Source organism: Alexandromys fortis, unplaced genomic scaffold (assembly GCF_014885135.2).
Source record: "Alexandromys fortis isolate MF-2015 unplaced genomic scaffold, M_Fortis_MF-2015_v1.1 scaffold_3, whole genome shotgun sequence".
In the NCBI taxonomy this organism is placed as follows: Eukaryota; Metazoa; Chordata; class Mammalia; order Rodentia; family Cricetidae; genus Alexandromys; species Alexandromys fortis.
The window spans coordinates 2,724,750-2,742,211 of record NW_026067909.1 but is presented as its reverse complement, the minus strand read 5'-3'; the positions used below and the strand labels follow the sequence as shown (position 1 = coordinate 2,742,211).

The 17,462-nt window shown below is 45.4% G+C and overlaps 1 protein-coding gene across 1 annotated transcript in view; it reads left to right on the top strand.

Moving 5' to 3' along the window:
* The window catches only part of Adam12 (ADAM metallopeptidase domain 12), a 312,949-nt gene that overhangs the window by 174,665 nt on the left and 120,822 nt on the right, over positions 1 to 17,462 (top strand). Inside the window, exon 4 of the mRNA XM_050137344.1 lies at positions 11,040 to 11,118. Within this exon, the coding sequence (XP_049993301.1) occupies positions 11,040 to 11,118 (79 nt within the window). The remainder of the gene's footprint in view (positions 1 to 11,039; positions 11,119 to 17,462) is intronic.

Sequence of the window (17,462 nt, the reverse complement as noted above, 5' to 3'; positions counted from 1 at the left end):
AGAGATCCAGCCATGGCCTCTTGTCACTGGCCTGGCTTTCGGTGGCTCTTTTCCTGGGCTCTGCACCACATGAGACCTAAATGCAAAGCCTTGTTCTGGGTGGAAGGGAGAAGAGGCCAGGAGATCAACCCAGTCCTGGAAGGTCAACAACACTGGGCTTGAGAACTACAAGTGCTTTCCGTAGCTTCTTTCGTGATTTGTTTGTTTTTATTTTATGTGCGTTGGTGTTTGACCTGCAGGTATGTCTGTGTGAATGTGTTGGATCCTCTGGACCTGGAGTTACAGATAGTTGTAGGTGCTAGGAATTGAACCCAGGTCCTCTGGAAGAGCAGCCAGTGTCCCTGTAGTTTCTTTAAAACACAGAGACAAAGCAACCCTCTCCGTGAAGAGAGAGTCCAGCAGCTAGAACTCAGGTGGGATTTATTGTTTTGTTCTACAATTTTATGTTTTGCAATCATCCATGGTCTCAGAGACACGTTCTTCCCTTTTATACATTCCCAGACACCCTGGCTTTCTTAGGATGTCCCAGCTCAGTCCCAGGATCTAAACAGGGAAGCGTGTGTGCCCCACTAATGAGGGCTCCATACACTCAGGTTCATAGTCAGGGGCCCCTTTTAGGAAGAGAGGAAACTGTCTGTTCAAAATGCAGCGGCACGGTGGCCTCTGCCAGAGCTCCTGAGCAGTTCCGTGGGCTGGTTTAGAAATCTCCAGGACGTAGGGGTCCTTTTCTGTCTTGTATCAGTCTCTGGCAGCGATAGCATGGAAATTTGCAGAGCAGAACCCTCTTTGAGCAAGCAGAAAGGAACAAATTTGATCTAACACACATTCTGCGAGCTTGGTTCAATGTAGGTCAGTGTCTAAGAGAGCCCAGCTGGCCAGCCTGCGCGTCTGCCTGGGAGCTGGCTGGCTGGCTGGCTTCCGCCCAGGCCAAGAAACTCCCCCTCAGCCCCGAGCACCAATTAATAAAAGCTCCTCTTCATGCCGTGCGGGTGAGGAAAGCAGAGGCCTGAACTGTATCCAGATTGCTGGGGAAATGCTTACCCAATCGGCAGACCTGAGTTCTCTCCAAGGGTAGCTGGTATGTGGAAGGAACATATATACAGCTGCATTCATTCTGAAGTGCAAGGCTGTGTGTTCAAGGATTAGAAGGTGTTTGAGCTCCCTGCCAGACAGAGTTACATGGTGAAGCTCTACCTCCAAACCAACCAACAAACAATAGAAGTGTTTTGATTTGATGGTTCCTAAATGAGTTTTGTTAATGCTAAAATTTAGAAACAGTTCACCAAAGATGTATTTTAAATTATATATATATATGTATGTGTGTGTGCATATGTATTTATTATATATTTGTTCCACTGTGTGAACTAAATGCCAAATAGGTTCAAGATGGTAGAATTTTTAAGGCTCAGAGTATCTTATCTCCTTAGGATTTTTGTTGATGTTGGGAGTTATGGATTTAAGAGCAGGGCTAACTACTACGCCCTCCTCCAAGCGGAAAAGTAGTAATAATACTATTAGTATTACCTGTGACTGCCTTTGATGTATTTTTCTCATTCTTCATTTTGTGTGTTTGTGTGTGTGTGTGTGTGTGTGTGTACATGCTTGTGTATCTGCACAGGTAAGCAGGTGTTCCTGTGTGTGTATGCACGTGCCTGTGGAGGTCAGATACCAGTGTCTTCATCTACCAATCTCTACCTCATTTTCTAGGACAGAGTCTCGCTGAACCTAGAGCTCACTGACCAGCTCAGCTGGCTGGCAATACACCTGTCTCTGCCTCCCACCCCCAATACTGGGGTTCAAGGTGTGCTGTAATATCTAATTCTTCATGGATGCTGGGGAACCAGGACCTCGTGTTTGTGTGTCAGGCACTTCCCCACTGACCCACTAAGCCTTCTTCTCCTCTACTAGGCTTTGCCCATGAGATGCTCCCCCACGGGCTGTGTTAAAGCCCAGCTTCCCAGCTGCTTGTGCAAACTTGAGAGATTTTAAAGGCTTGAAGACATAAGGCCTAGTTGGAGGAAGAGGATAGATTTATCACCCATTTTGAAGCAATATTTATCTTCGCATCTAAGTTGTTATCCCATGGAACTGGTTCTTCCCAAACATCCTTCAGAGACACCCAGAAGCCCTTTGGGAACTGAAAGCTGGCCTCATAAGTGGCCAGAGATGACCAGGGATGTCAGAGTGACCCCGCTCATCTCTGATAGCACCAGGCAGGCCGAACAGGCACGTGCCTCAGCTCTGTCCTGAATGCTAGATGCAGTTATTCGGTTGGGTAAATTACTCCTTGAAACAACCACCTAGGCCTTGTGTTGGGTGGAAGGGGAAGAACACATTTTTCTCCACTTACAGCAGCAGCCATGCCCAAGGGCTGGGTGTCAGATGTCCTGGCAACTAACCCCTGCGTAGCTGTGTGACTTTGATCAAACATCCTAACGTCTCAAAAGACCGCTCTTGTGTCTGTGAAAACTGTCCAATGCTGCTTTTGTCGTGTTTCTGCAGCAAGTGAAAGAAGCTCAGGGCATAGAATGCCCCATCCCTTCAGCTGTGTGGGTGTGCAGGGGACAGAGGCTCCTAAGTGTCACTCACAGAACAGGGTACTAGGCACAGTTAAAAATGAAATAAAAGTTGGGTCTGCGGGGCTGGAGAGATGGCTCAGTGCTCAAGAGTGCATGCTGCTCCCTCAGAAGACTTGAGTTTGGTTCCCAGCAGCCACTTTGGATGGTCCACAATGTTTGCAGCACCAGCTCCCCTTCTGGGGATTCAAGGCCCTCTTCTGACTCCGTGTGCACTTGCACTCAAAGGACATATTCCCCCTCCTCACACACAAATACAAATAATTTTTAAAATTAATTTTTAAAAGACAAGTTGACTTGTCTTAAGTCAATATTGTTGTTTTCAGACAATATCTAGGTTGCCTAAAATGCACAGTTTACTGCTTATTATCAATATTAGGCAGACTTGATTCTTCACACGTGTGGCCGAACCTCCAGCGGCTCATTCTGTATAGAGTACTTTTAGTTCTTTCTGACTCAACACAAATGACCATGATTGCATGCATGTGCAGCGTGTATGTATACGCTTGTGCGTATGGGTGTGCCAGTGCCTGTGTGCACATCTGTATTAAGGCCAGGGGTGAACAGTGGGTGTCTTTCACTATCACTTTCCACCTTATCCTTAGAAACAGGGACTCTCATTGAGCCTAGAGCTCACTGATTGGCTAGACTGACGGTCAGTGAGCTGAGGGTGAGGGGTACCTGCCTACCTCCATCTACCCTCCACCCCCAGTGCTAGGTCTACAGATAGGTACAACCGTAGAGTGCTGAGAACCCTAGATCAGGCCCTGATGCTCACCTGGCAGGCACTCTACCAACCGAGGCAGCTCCCTAACCCCTCTCTTACCCTGTACCCCCACGCACTGGTTTTCTAGTAACCTCTCCCCTCCATGGATATCACATTAATAAGTCTGTGATTCTGGACAGTATAGGGTTTTTGTTACCAACCAGAAAACATCCTTCACAGTCCATGGGGTTTAGGAGGGTGTGTGCTGGTGTGCCTCTTCATATTTACTCTAAATTTACTTGATTCTAACTTAGGACTAGATAATATTAGAGAAAAGATAACCATCCTAGTAGGCAAACACGAATCCTGGATTTTATTTTTTTTTTCCTTTTTTTTTTTTGTTGATTTTTATTGAGCTCTACATTTTTCTCTGCCTCTCACTTCCCCTTCAGCCCTCCCCCAAGGTCCCCATGCTCCCAATTTACTCAGGAGGATCCTGGTTTTTAATTATGGTTTTTATTGTGTGCTGTGTTGTTAAAGCTGTGGGTGCTTCTTCGTCTCTCGTTTCTGGCATCCTAGCTGTATTCCCGCATTCTAGCAGGAGGAGACCAGGACCCACATTTTTATATGAATGACTTTGTAATTTGGGCGATAATAATGTCATGAAGTAAATCTGCAGCAGAAAATGGGTTCAGGTCAGAGGCTCTCCCAGAGTATGAAATGGGTCTCCAGGAGGACAAAGTCACTGAAGTCTACGCACGTGTGATTCCATTGCAGAGAGCTTCCGCGGTGCCTGCTGGTGGTAATTGGCAGGCAAGAGCCGTCTTGTGACACTTCTCTATGGCTGTGTCGTACAGGGCCCTGTGTACACTCTTCAAAGAAATAAGGAAAGGTGACGTGTCATCTTTGTAGCCCAAGTAACTGATGCCGCTCTGCCATTTCTCTCCTTCCCGCATTTAGACAGCTTTGAGAATGATGCCAAGGAGTCAGAGTTTATCTAAATGACCTTCAAGCTTTGGGAATCACCATCATCATCATCATCATCATCATCATCATTTTGTTGTTGTTGTTTACATGTGATTACATGTGAGTCTGTTTGTAGGTATATGCACATGAGTGCAGGCACCCTTGGAGACTGAAGTTACACGTGGTTATAAAATGCCTAACATGGGTGCTAGGAACTGAACTCAGGTCCTCTGGAAGAGAAGCGGTACCCTTAACTATTGGGGCATCTTTCCATCCCCATGCTTTTAGAATTATCAAAACAATGACATCCTGCATATGACTGTTGCCATGCCACGCCCCCATCTAAGATCCTTGAAAACCATTTAAGCCCCGATCCATTTATTTGTCTAAGGTAGGGTCAAGTAGTTTTTCTGTAACCATGTTCATCTCTGTCTTCCATCATCACCATGTGCCAGGCACTGGGCTTGTCCAGGAGGGATGTCAATTCCGCTCTGTCCCAGGGAGAAAAAATAAACAAAAAATAACATAGACAAGGTAAAGTTCCGAGGTCAAATCCTGGCAGAATATAGGAGGGAAAGTTCGCTCAAGGGTGGGGGTAAGAGAGGGGCTCCCAGAGACCAAAATGAGTAGGCACAGCGTATGTCCCGCTAATGGAACTCATCTTACTCAAGCTATATAACTAAATCACATAATGGTAAATGCAGGGAAGTGCAATTTCAATATTGATCCAAAAAAATCCATTTGGAGGTCATTTGTGTTTTGATTCAATATCCAAACGTTTTCAGAAATGCATATTTTATAAGAACTTTACTTACATCATAACGTTTTATTGAAAAGTCTAAATGACCATTTTCAGCCACGTGTGTCCAAAGGTTTTGAAATTAGAAAATACAGTGTTCAGTTGGGAAGGGTGGGGTTCTGCTTGTCTCTCACCACACACCATGATGTCTCTACTTTAAGCCGCCCCTCAAGTCACATATACAGTCCATTGCTAAAGTGACACAGCCAAAAAAAAAAAAAAAAGATCCCTTAGCATCCCACATTCAGTGTGTATGAACTCCGGTCCCATCTCAGGTGGCCTCTCGACATCCCTGCCCCCGGCCATTATCAGCACCTGCTGTTGTCCTGGCCCCTCCTGGGTGTGACTCCTGGACATTATAGTGTTAGCCTGGTCCTTTGCACACTCACCACTGGCCTCCTCTTTAGCCTTTCTCTTTCCCTTCTTCCCCTCAAAATCATCTCCATATCACTGTCGGAGTGGAGGAGCATCCCAAGGCTGCTGTCAGCTCAGGTCACCACCATGTGTCATGGCTCCTGTTGCAGGGAACAAAAGCAGTGATGTGTAGCAGACTGTAAGAGCCACTCCCAGCTGTCTGTCTCAGCGTGCACACATACACTCACACACACACACACGCATACAAACACGCGTGCGTGCACATGCGCGCGCACACACGTGTGCACAAGTACGTACATGTGCCCGAGGAGGAGCTACATGTTCCTCCATATTCACTAAGCCCAGCCTGTTGTCCCTGCACACGGTGCCTTTCAGTATCTGGCCACTCTCATCTGGATTGTCCTCAGTATCAGCTTTTCTCCACATTCATTCAAAAGTAACTGATTCTTTCCCATCACCTCTCCCAGTCCTCCTGGCTACTACCTCCAGGGCTAGCTGTAGGCTTGAAAGTAGTTCTCTGGCTGCGGGCAGAGCTCGAGGTGTGTCTCTTACAGCTGTGGCCACTCCAAATCTATTCTCCCCAGGGAAGCTCATGCTCTGCCTTACCTCCCGGGTCCAGCACAATAGTTAGCAGCTAAATAAGAGCGCTACGTAGGTATCACTAATAACAGCAACAAAAATGGGAATCAGCCACGTCAGCTTCTGGCACAGTTAAGATGCATTTCGTTGTCTGGTGTCGAGGGGGAGAGAATGGCTTGTTAGGTCAGTTAATCTAATAAGCAGAGGAAAGGAATGTTCTCATGAAATTATGCATCCACCTTCTGCTCCCATTTGCTGATGGAGAGCCATCTAATTTGCTTTTCTCTTAGGGTAAAAGCACAAGATCGTTGCTGTCATATTTCTAATACAACCATTGTCCATCTGCCCCTCTTCATTTTCTCCAGGGACTTTTGACTTCGGGCCACGTTTAAAGCAGATAGACATCTTAGAACACGCCGATCTAGCACCTGCTCGGTTTCATCAAATGTGCTGAGGAGGGGAGGTGGGATGTGAGCTACCTAGGAGGAAGGGAGAGATCTTGTCCTGGCATGAAGGGATGGAGCTGCTGTGCTGTCCTCAGGTTGACTCTTGCATCTGTGTATTTATTCATCCCTTGTTCCACTCAGTGCACATTTCTCCACTGTTTACGTAGTACCTGTCTCATGGGCTTAGCAGATAGCACCAGGCCAGCCTAGAAGGATGGTGGCACCACAAGGCACAAGAGCACTAACCGTGGGGCTCAGCAGTTAGGAGCATTTGTTGTTCTTCAGAAGGCCAGGGTTCTCTTCCCAGCACCCAGACGTTACCTTACAACCACTCACCGCTCCGCTTCCAGGGAATCTGATGGCATCCTCTGACATCTGCAGGCACGCGTGTGGTGCACAGGCATACACGTCATGATGTTTTTGTTGGTGCTTTAACAAATAAAGCTTGCCTGAAGACCAGAGTGCGGAACTAGCCACACTAGCAAGCCACAGAGGCCAGGCAGTGGCAGCACACACCTTTAATCCCAGCATTCAAGAGACAGAGGCAGACGAATCTCTGTGAGTTCAAGGCCACCCTGGGCTACACAAGATTGAATCAGTCTAAAATAGAAACCTAGCTTATATCTTTGATTACAGCATTTGGGATCATGCGCCTTTAATCCTAGCCCTAGGGAGGTGAAAATAGTAAGAGATTTGGCTGAGTGGAGAGAGGAACTCAGAGCTGAGGATTCCTCAGGACAGAATTGCCCCTATGATCTGAGGATTCTGTAGAGTTAAAAAGTAGTGACTGACTGCTCTGTGTCCCTGATCTTTCAGCCTTAACCCCTATATATGACTCTGGGTTTTTAATATTAAGATCAATTAGAATTCACGCTCTATCTGATGCTCAACTTTTGGGGTACAAATTCACAAAAAAAAAGCCGCTTGCCTGTGGCTTTGCAGCCATCCTATTTCTATATCCCTCCTTTTTCTGTTCAGAGTAGATTCAATAATCTACCCTTCTATCCTATCATATCTATATACACATGCAAGAAAAGCATACACATAAAATAAAAATAACCTTTTTTAAAGTACAAGCTTGGGTGTGACTTTGCACAGGCTACCTGAACTCCCCTGTATCTCTGGCTTGGGAGTTGTTTGTTTGTGTTTGTTTTGTTTTTAAATTGAGATTTAAAACAGTGTCGAGAATTAGAACTGAGTTTGGTGACACAGTGTCTGTTCTCTTAGAGCCTGTGCCAGGATCTGGAGTTCAAAGCCAGGCTGGACCGCTCTCAAGAGACAGAACACAAAGAAATGAATAGCAGACACGCCTACAGCTAGCTGCTAGAAAGGTTTAAATGAGATGCCACAGGCAAAACAGATGCCCAGCTCAAAGAAAGTGCTCAACGAATAGACACCACTACAGAAAGCCACAACCAGCCAAAATGCAGAGTTGTGGGGTCCAGTCCAATGCATACATCTACAAAACACTCCCAGACCTAAGGCTTAGGCAACTTTGTGGGAGAGGGGACGGAAGGACTGCAAGATTCAGAAAGGACCAGGGAGTTTGCTGTGAGATTGTGTCTCCTGGTAATGTCAGATGCTACACCCATGAAGTCTCAGCAACATGAATGCCCAACATGAACGGAATAAGGATGGCACCAATGAACACGCCAAAGTGGAGGGGGGAGAGAAAAAAGAAATGTGGCCTCAATCCTATGCAAGGAACTGTAGGTGACTGAGGAAAGCTGGGAGCAGGAGAGGTGGTCCTCCCCACGGAAGAGCACCCCAAATAGTGCTCCAGGGCCAAACAACCAGCCCTGAAAACATACGTGCAAGTAGCATTATATGGAATTAACATGTTATATTTAGGAATATATGTGTACACATACACACATACACTTACACACATATATGCATGCAATAACTATTAGTGAAAAACAGAGACCATAAATTTGACGGAGAGTGGGACGGGTATATAGGACGGTTGGGGGGAAGGAAAAGGAAATGTTATAATTAGGTTATAATCTCAAAATATTTTTAAAAAGGAAGTACTCGGCAAATTCTTTACTAGCTCGGGAAGGAGAAGGCCGTGTGCTATGTGGGCGGGCTGCACCATCAGGAACACAACGGTGAATGAACGTCCCCTATGGCTTACATTCTTGAGAGCAAAGAAAGGCAAAGTGTAAACAGATAAAATAAACCGAAGAGAAATGCTATACAGGAAACCAAAGGGCTCCCACAGTGGGTGACGGTGAAGGGGCTGCTTCAGATCCCACATCAGAGGAGAGGCCCCCTGGGAAGGCAGCATTTACACTAAGAAGGACGAAAAGAAGTCAGCCGCATGTCAAACCAGGCAAAGGACATTCCAGGCACAGGCTGTGGCAAATGCAAAAGCCCTTGGTGGAATGTTCTAGAGCCATCCAGGGACGAGTGTTGGGCAGAGGAAGTGTGAACCAGAGGAGATGTTACTCCATGTAGAAAGCAGGGTGGAGTCATGAGGGGGCCACAGCTGCCTAGGCCACCCACCCAGGGCCTGCTTAGAGACCCATGACAGGAAGAAGCAGGCAGTGACACTTTAGAACATTCTGGAGCTCCAGGTGTGAATGTGGCTGTATTCTCTCGGACCTGAAAGACATTTCAAAGACAGTTAAAACGTCCAGCAGAAAAGAGAAAAGAACTTTGGGAGTGGGCTATTGTGACCCCCACTGTTACCAGGGAAGTCCTCTGAAATGTGTTTTAAAAAATATTAAATTAAATTTTAATATTAAATTAAAAATATTAAAATACTCTGGAGGTGAACAAAACTCAGAGCTCAGGAAAGTCCATGTGTGGTTGTCAACTGTCTGTGACTTATATTTTGGTTTGCCCATCTAAAACACATCACAGCTCAGACCCACTGCAATGGCCTAGCTGACTTAAAACAGGCATGCATGTTTCTTGAATGTATTGAAATAAAACGGGGATATTGCCCTCCATTCTGAGCTTGGCTGGAAGAGCCTTAAGACAATGAGTTTGGAAAGCGAGTCCTCTCCTCTATGACATACCTAGCATTCTGCCTCCCTAAATCGGGGTACTTATCCGGATGCTGGCTGCAAACTCAGCCGGAACCGGCTCAAACCGAAGAGGGACTTACTGGAGAGCAGAGATGCTACAGCACCCACGCCGCTGAACATCTCCACTCTTCCCCCCATCACTGCGGGATGACAGGTTTGTCTACTTCCAGCATCCCCTCCAAGTGGACACCAGGCTGGAGGCAACTCTGCACCACACCCCGAGTCTTAAGAATGTGAGGAAAAGCCTCATCTCCAGAAGTTCCACCGCCCCACGTCCTACAAAGGAGATCTGTGATTGGCTGGGCTTGGGTCACATGTTTGCCTCTTGCCCCCCACCCACCACCAATCCCCTCCAGTGCACCTGCTGCGACTCAGAATTTGAAGCCACTCTGGGCTCTGTTGCCCCAACAGATGAAATCAAGATTATGTTTAGGGCCCTTTCTTACGCTGTACAAACTAGCTTCCCGAGCCCAGATCTTCAGGTAGCCTGCCGTGGCCACCCCCAGCCTAGGAGTGCCTCCGCCCCTACCCACTCTGATGTGCTTCGGCCGCCTTCTCTCTCTGTTATGACACATTGGTGTCCAGTTCCCTCCACAAAGCCTTCTTGATGCTCTGCCTACTGCGCACTGGTTCACCGGGATACAGCTCTCCTACTCTGAGACAGTCCTTGCTATCACCCGCCCAGGCTGAAGCATCCTCAAGAGCTGAGACTAGTCGAATTACCTCTGTGACCCAGCAGCTAAAAACAGCACATAGTCGGTATACAGGAAACCTTTCCTGCATTGCGTTGAGCAGGGTGAAACAGGGCACACCATCTCAGGCCGCAAAATCGTTTAAAGCCAGCTAGCCTGTGTTCTGGCCTCAGTAAAGACCTGGCGACCGTCGTAGTTTTAGTTGGGACACAAGGAAGGGGCTTTCCTGAATTTAGCTTATCTTGGAAATTCAGGATTTCAGTATGTCAAAAAAATTTTTTTTAGTTCGCACCTACATCACTTTTAACATTTAATCATTGCTTTAACCTCCCCTGTGACATTTCTATATTGATAGCTAGCTTCTCTCCCCTGTGAGGAAAACTATGGCTCCAAAACAGTTTTCCCAGAAGTGGTTTTGCTACTGATTCCAGTTTGTGGAGCAACGTGACATCTGGGGGTGGGTTTTCTCAACTTGGAAATATGTCTGCACAACCGTTTTAAAGTGTGGTATGTGGGGGGAGGGGGTAATGGTGTGGAGAAGGTATGGTATGTGTGATGCATGGGGCATGTGTCCGGGGGGAAGGGTGTCCATCCAGGTACGTGGTGAATGCTAAGCTGTGTACCTGAGAGGAATGGGATCAGAGGTGTGAAGGGGACCCTATGGGTCCCACATGGGCAACTCTTCAAACATGTGTTGCAGACTGTCCCCTACTTGGATCCCCTCCAGCGTCTCCCTGGAAACCTGAATAGGTGGAGCCCACTGGGAGCCGTACTGGGCTGTTTCCTTCCCAGCCCTGAGATGCTCATAGTGGTGTAGCTCAAGCAGTACCACACTCATCTTTCCGTGTCCATTCTGTTTCCACAGGGGACTCATTGCCAATGGCTTCATGGAGACCCATTATCTGCAAGATGGCACTGACGTCTCCTCCACTCGAAACTACACGGTAGGTCCTAAAGTTTGGGCCAGTAGAACTCTGGACATGGGGTCTGTGCTGACACTTTGTAGCTGAGCTAATCACATCCCTAGGTTCTTAACTTGGGCCCCAAGAATCCCTGGAGAAGCCAGGCCTACATCTCAAATTCCAGTTTGCTGAGGCAGGAGGACCACTAAGGTAAAGTCTAGTATAGGCTATAGAGTGAATTCCAGGACAGCCTAGGCTACAAAAGGAGACCTCCTTCTCCAAAAACAAAAACAAAAAAAAAAAAAAACAGCTTTTTAAGAAAGATCTTTTGCTAGATGTGGTAGCAATGACTTTCAGTTCCAGCACTTTGGTAGGCAGATGCTCACAGGTCTCCATGAGTACAAGCCCAGTTTGGTTGACATACCCAAAGCTACACGGTGAGTCTCTGACTAAATGAGAAATTGGAAGAAAAAGGGGAGGAAAGGGGAGGAGGGAGAAGAGAGGAAGAGGAAGATAAAGAGGAGGAGGATGGTGAAGTTGTTTTTATATTAGAAAGCTTGGCCAGGGTTGGAGGTGGATTGGAAAGCCGTCCTGCAAGGCTGAGCTTTGCTGTCACACAAAGGAGAAGTGTCTGTGCTGAGCCAACTTTGAAGGAGCGCATGTCCCTCTGTTGAGCCACCACACTCCTGGTCAGCTTTTCTACTATTTGAACTTTTAAAATATTTAGAGTGTGTGTCTATGCGCCTTGTGTGTGTGCGCATGTGTGCACGCACGCACACATGTAGTAGTCAAGAAACAATTTGTGGTAATCAGTTCTGTTCTATCATTTGGATCCTGGAGAGTGAACCCGTGTCATCAAGGTGGCAGAACGCACCTTTATCCACTGAGCCATCTCAGGAGACTGATGTTTGAGCTTTTATAGATAGCTTTGACCCAAGCTCATTGTGTGTCCCTTTGACAGACTCTGTGTACCTGTGTGCATGTGCGTTTGCTTTTTTTAAAGTGAGCCAGTAGAGTAGCCCTTTCCCTGGGAACCCCTTGTTCTCTGTGATAGGCCTCCAGCGTTCTGCCCCTACCATCCTTGGGACTTGGTTCTTAGGAGTGGATGCTTCACGATCTCGGAACATGGTTCTACCACAGCTCTCCAAACCCTGAGAAGACACATAGAAATCCAAAACAAAAGCTAATCACCTCCAAGGTTTTGTGAAAATTCCAAGCTTTATTCAGGAAAATCAGTCCAAGGGACTTTTAGCTGGGTGTAGTGACTCACACTTGGGGCACAAGAAAATGACAGCAAGTCAAAGGCCAGCCTGGGCTATGTGGTGAGTTCCAGACTAGCCTGGGCTATAGTGAGACACTCTCTGATAACAAAATGATAGGTGGGGTGGGGATAGCTAGAGCTTTGGCTACTGAGTTTCGGTCATGTGACCCCGAAAGACTACTCAGGACCCAGAGTGGGGAGCAGGAGAGATAGGATGAATGAATATAAATGAGAATGGATATAAATGCCAGGTGCTAGAGGCAGAGAAGAGAGAGCTGGAGTCTGCGATTAGAATCTCACAAGAGTTGGCTTCCCTAGAAAGCTGCTTCTTGTGTGGAAGACAACAGAACTCTCCCAGCCCTAAGGAAACAGGAAAGAACTGTCTGCCATGTGTCATGAATTGAAAGATTTCACACACACGACACACACAAAAGAGAAGAAAGATCGGGATCCACACAACCTTTTGCATGTGTTACGTGCTTTGGAGATGTATTGGCCCATCTCCAGACTTTAAATATCACTATAAGGCTGGAGTTTCCATCAAAACCTTGACCTTAAAGCCACTCCCAAGTCAGGGAAGTCTGCTGGAGCCCACGCTGGAGCCCATGCTGAAATGCCCCATAGGGGAGTTTCTACAGCCCAGATATATGAGATGACCATGCAAAGTGAAAAAAGGAGAAAAAATATTAGTAAAATGCTCCCCAAGGCAAAAAAAAAAAAATCACAAGTCAGACAATGAGCAAAGGTACTGTGAAGGAGCACCCCTGGACAGAAGGAGAGAAAGAAATTAGCCCTTCCCAAAACAGGTGGAGGAAAAGCCAGAGGAGAAGGTTTTCAGAACAGAATAGAGCTAATGGGAATTCCAGTGAAATCTATTTTCCAGTATAGGGAAAGAAGTGTAACGGTGGTGCTCCCAGGTTGAAGAAAGATATGGATCTTGATAAACTCCCACCAGTCCCAGGAGAAAGAGCAGAAATATTCCAGTTTGATTTACAGAGAACCTGCAGGAGGTCAAAGAGGATGTCTTTAAGCCACCTGAGACAAAGAAATTTGTTTGTAGCAAATGAAGACAACTGAACCAACAATAGATTTCTCATCAGCAACAATGGGGTTAAAACTGCAGGGACTGGGGCAGTAGCTGCCACCCTTACTCCGTGCTGCAATGACTTTACAGAACCAAGAAGGTAACAGCCAACGATGCGAGAACTACTATTCCCACAGCATACCAAAGGCTTCCCGGACAAGAGCGACCTGCACAGAAGAGCTGTGCGGGCGAGAAGGACATTGAACACAAGAGTAAGATGTCAGAGGCAATAGCAAGCAAAACAATTGCACCAAGTAAATCTACTTAAAATAACAGTTTTCACAGGAGTGACTGTGTTTGGGTGTTCTCAAACAAGACGGAGGAAGACTTGAAACAGTTTAAGAGTTTGTCTTGCACTAAAAATAATAGGCATGCTGATTAACTTTGCTACATAAAGTATGAGGCACCTTTAAAGAACAGAGAAATAGAGCACATCCTTCCAAATAACAGGCTGTGCGTGGAAATCTTGTTTCAACCCAGTTCAGGGCAGGATAAAGAGAAAAAATTGAAAAAGAAAGAGGTAAATATAAAACAGAAGGGAACAAAAGATCAAAACAAGATAACACATGAATCCCACTGTATGAAAATAGGTTGAATAAACTTGTCAAGGCCCAGACCCCTATGTATAAATAAATAAAGCTCAATCAATATCAATAATTAAAGCTGTTGTTGTGCTGACATCAGACAAGCTACTGAAGTAGAAAGTGAGGGAGGGAGGAAGGGAGAGAGAGAGGGAGATTAGCGACCATGCGGTCATTATATAATGATAAAAGGAACATGTCAACAGGCTGTGAGAGGCTGTGGGATAGCTCGGTTGAGTAAAGGGTTCTGTAGCCAAGACTAATGACTTCACTTTGATCCATAGAAGTCACATGATAGGAGGAGAGAACTGGTTCCCTTGGGCTCTACATACATGTAGTGCACACACACATACACCACACATACACACCATACACACATCACATACACACATCACACAAACATGCATACACATATCACACACACACCACAGACACATACCACAACATGCATCACATACAATATACACATGCATACACATACACCACACATACACACCACTCATACCACATACACACACCATACATACCACATATACACATGACACACACATGTACACACAAAGACACAAGTATTAAAAAGCAAAAGGCTACTGAAAATGCTGTACAAATGCTATTCTATCAGAACATTCTCAACATATATTTAAAAATTTTGAAAAAGACTATGATTTTTCCATCTAAAGATTTACCTACATTTAATGCTCTAGCCCAACTCCTAGTCACAGGGTTTCTTACAAATCTAAAAGTATCCATCCACAATCAGGGCTGAGAGGTCTAATGCTTCCTTTTAGATCTCAGTTTGATCATTTATAAACAAGCCCTCTGCAAGCCAACATAACTCTAAACTTCACAATTTCTCCCCAAGAGGAAATTCTCCAGAAATGAAGTTGACACAACTTAATCCATCAAGCAAGACACTGAAAATCTCCTAGATCAGCCACAGCCCACGGGAGGGGATATGTGTATGCTGGAAATGAGGATTTGAAAAATGAGCAGAAACATGAAAAGGGACACAAAAAACTGAGAAAGGGGATCAGTTTACCCAAAATCAAAAAAAAAATAAAGTAACATTAACAAAATGAGTGAGAGAAAACTTTGAAGATACACTTTTTTACACAGAGAATTTTTCAATCACAGTAAAGATATGAACAATATTGATCATTTATCTTAAAAATGCAAATTCTCGGGAGCTCAGTGGCTAAGAGTGGTTGTTGTGCTTGCAGAGGAACCAGGTTCTACTCCCATTACCCATACATGGCTAACAACCATCTGTAACTCCACTTCCAGGAGGCTCTGGTGCCCCCTTCTGGCTTCTGCGTGCATTGCATGCATGGTGTGCACAGACACACACACACACACACGCACACACACACACACACAAAACAACGACTCACATAAAAACATTAAAAGAATGAAAAAAATTATTAGCATTAGTTAAGGTAAAAGAAAAGTTAAAATATATTCAGAAATCAAATAAAGAATGGTTTTTTTTTTAAGCTGGCCATAGTGGCATATGTCAGTAATCTCAGCATTTAAGAGGTGGTAGCTAGAGGTGAGATTTCCAGGCCAGCCTAGGCCACATAGATTCCAGCCTGGAGTACATGAGACCCTGTCTCAAAACAACCAAACCAAAATTATAGTGCTTTTTAATGTCTACCGACAAAACTGGCATTGGGCTCAAATGATTTTGACAAGTGAGTCTGCCATACCTATAAGGGATACATGGTCCTGAGAATATTAGACAATTTGGACAAGAAGAAGTGTCACCAGAACATATAAAAGGCATTTGTGAAGTGGGTCTCATAGGCCAGTGTTGACTAGGAACACCACTGTAAACATCCTGATTAAGTCATCTCTCAATCCTACCTAGCACACAGTTTTCAGCCTCCTTTTGAGGAGTGCAAGGGTAGCTCAACATTTATAATTCTAACAGTGTAGTTGATTACATTAGTAGCTTCAGGTTACAAGTACTGTATTTCTCTGCTCTTGTAGTCTCTACTCTCCATTAAATTTCTCTCTTGGCTTAATGAGTACGAATGTTTCTGATAGTCCTCTCTGCTTTCATAGAGCCTTATGTGGCTTCTTGTGTATAGCAGTTTTCAAGACATGACTCACCTGATCAATACAGTGTCTCCATCCACAAATCCTCTCATTCATTGGTTTGGGGTTGAATACTGTTGAATAAAATATGATCGTCAGCACATAAACTCTACCAGTTACTATGTTAGTCTAAGCAGCAGAATTAGACTAAAGCACGTTAGCGATTGCCAGCTTTACTTCTACAGATTAGACCAAAAAGTCTGGGCATTTAAAAACATGTACAAATGAGGCTTTGAAGACACTTATTACAATAAAGTACAAATTACTGTTTAGCATTAACTTTTGAAGGCTGATTCTTAGTAAGGGAGGGATATTTGATACGTTTTCACAAATGGCTAAAGACCAGCAGGGATGTCTGAGTCCTTTTTAATGATAAAGAGTTGTGGACTCATTTGGACATTGAGAATTTGGGAGTCACAGAAGATGCTTACATGGTCCAGGACTGTGCCTCCCAAAGGGACTTGGAGATGAAATGAGAAATAGCGGTAGATGGGCAAGACCTGCTCGGGGGTAGAGGTTGCTGTTGATGGAGGTTTTCCTGGTAGAAACTGGCATATAATGACAAAAGGGACAAATAACGGAGGAGCCAAAGGCTATTTGGTGAAGAACATTGTAGTCAATGGAGTTTTCCTTTCCACATGGTCACAGACGGACAATGGGGTCCTCCCTGCTACCATTAGGAGCATTTACTGGTTAGAAGGAAGAGGCAGAGAGAGCAACAAGCCCTAAGTTTGTTTGGGTTGGATCTAAATGTGGCAGGAGGCAAAGGAGTCAGTAGACAGTTGGACAGAGGTGTGTACAGCAGAAAAAAAGATCGGAGGCAGGACCTGAGGGTTAGCCTCATATAGAAGCATGGTGCTTGAGTTGCAGTGAGCTAAGTCTACCATCTACATGTCCGTCCATCTATCTATCTTATTTAAAATATGTTTCAAACACACCTCCTGAGCTATTTCCACACAATAAACGGTTAGCCCCAAAGAGAAACAGCAAAGGAGGAGCCTAGAAAGGCTGCTCCTCCAAGTTCACAATGGTGAAGGATGCTCTTCCAATATGTATTGATCTGGAGTATGTAGGGTGCATGTCCGGGTATGGCTCTATGTTGTTTCCATATCTGTTGAAATAGGAGCGGCAGGGCTGCGTCCCCGGCACCCGGCCGCCCGCATGGCTAGTTTATACCCAGAAATAATTACATGGAAACTGTATTTTTTCAAACACTGCCTGGCCCGGCTAGGTCCAGTTTCTTATTGGCTAGCTCTTACATATTGTTCTAACCCATTTCTAATATTCTGTGTAGCCCATGAGCTGGCTTACCAGAGAGGATCTTAACCTGCGTCTGTCTGGAGTGGGAGCATCATGGCGACTC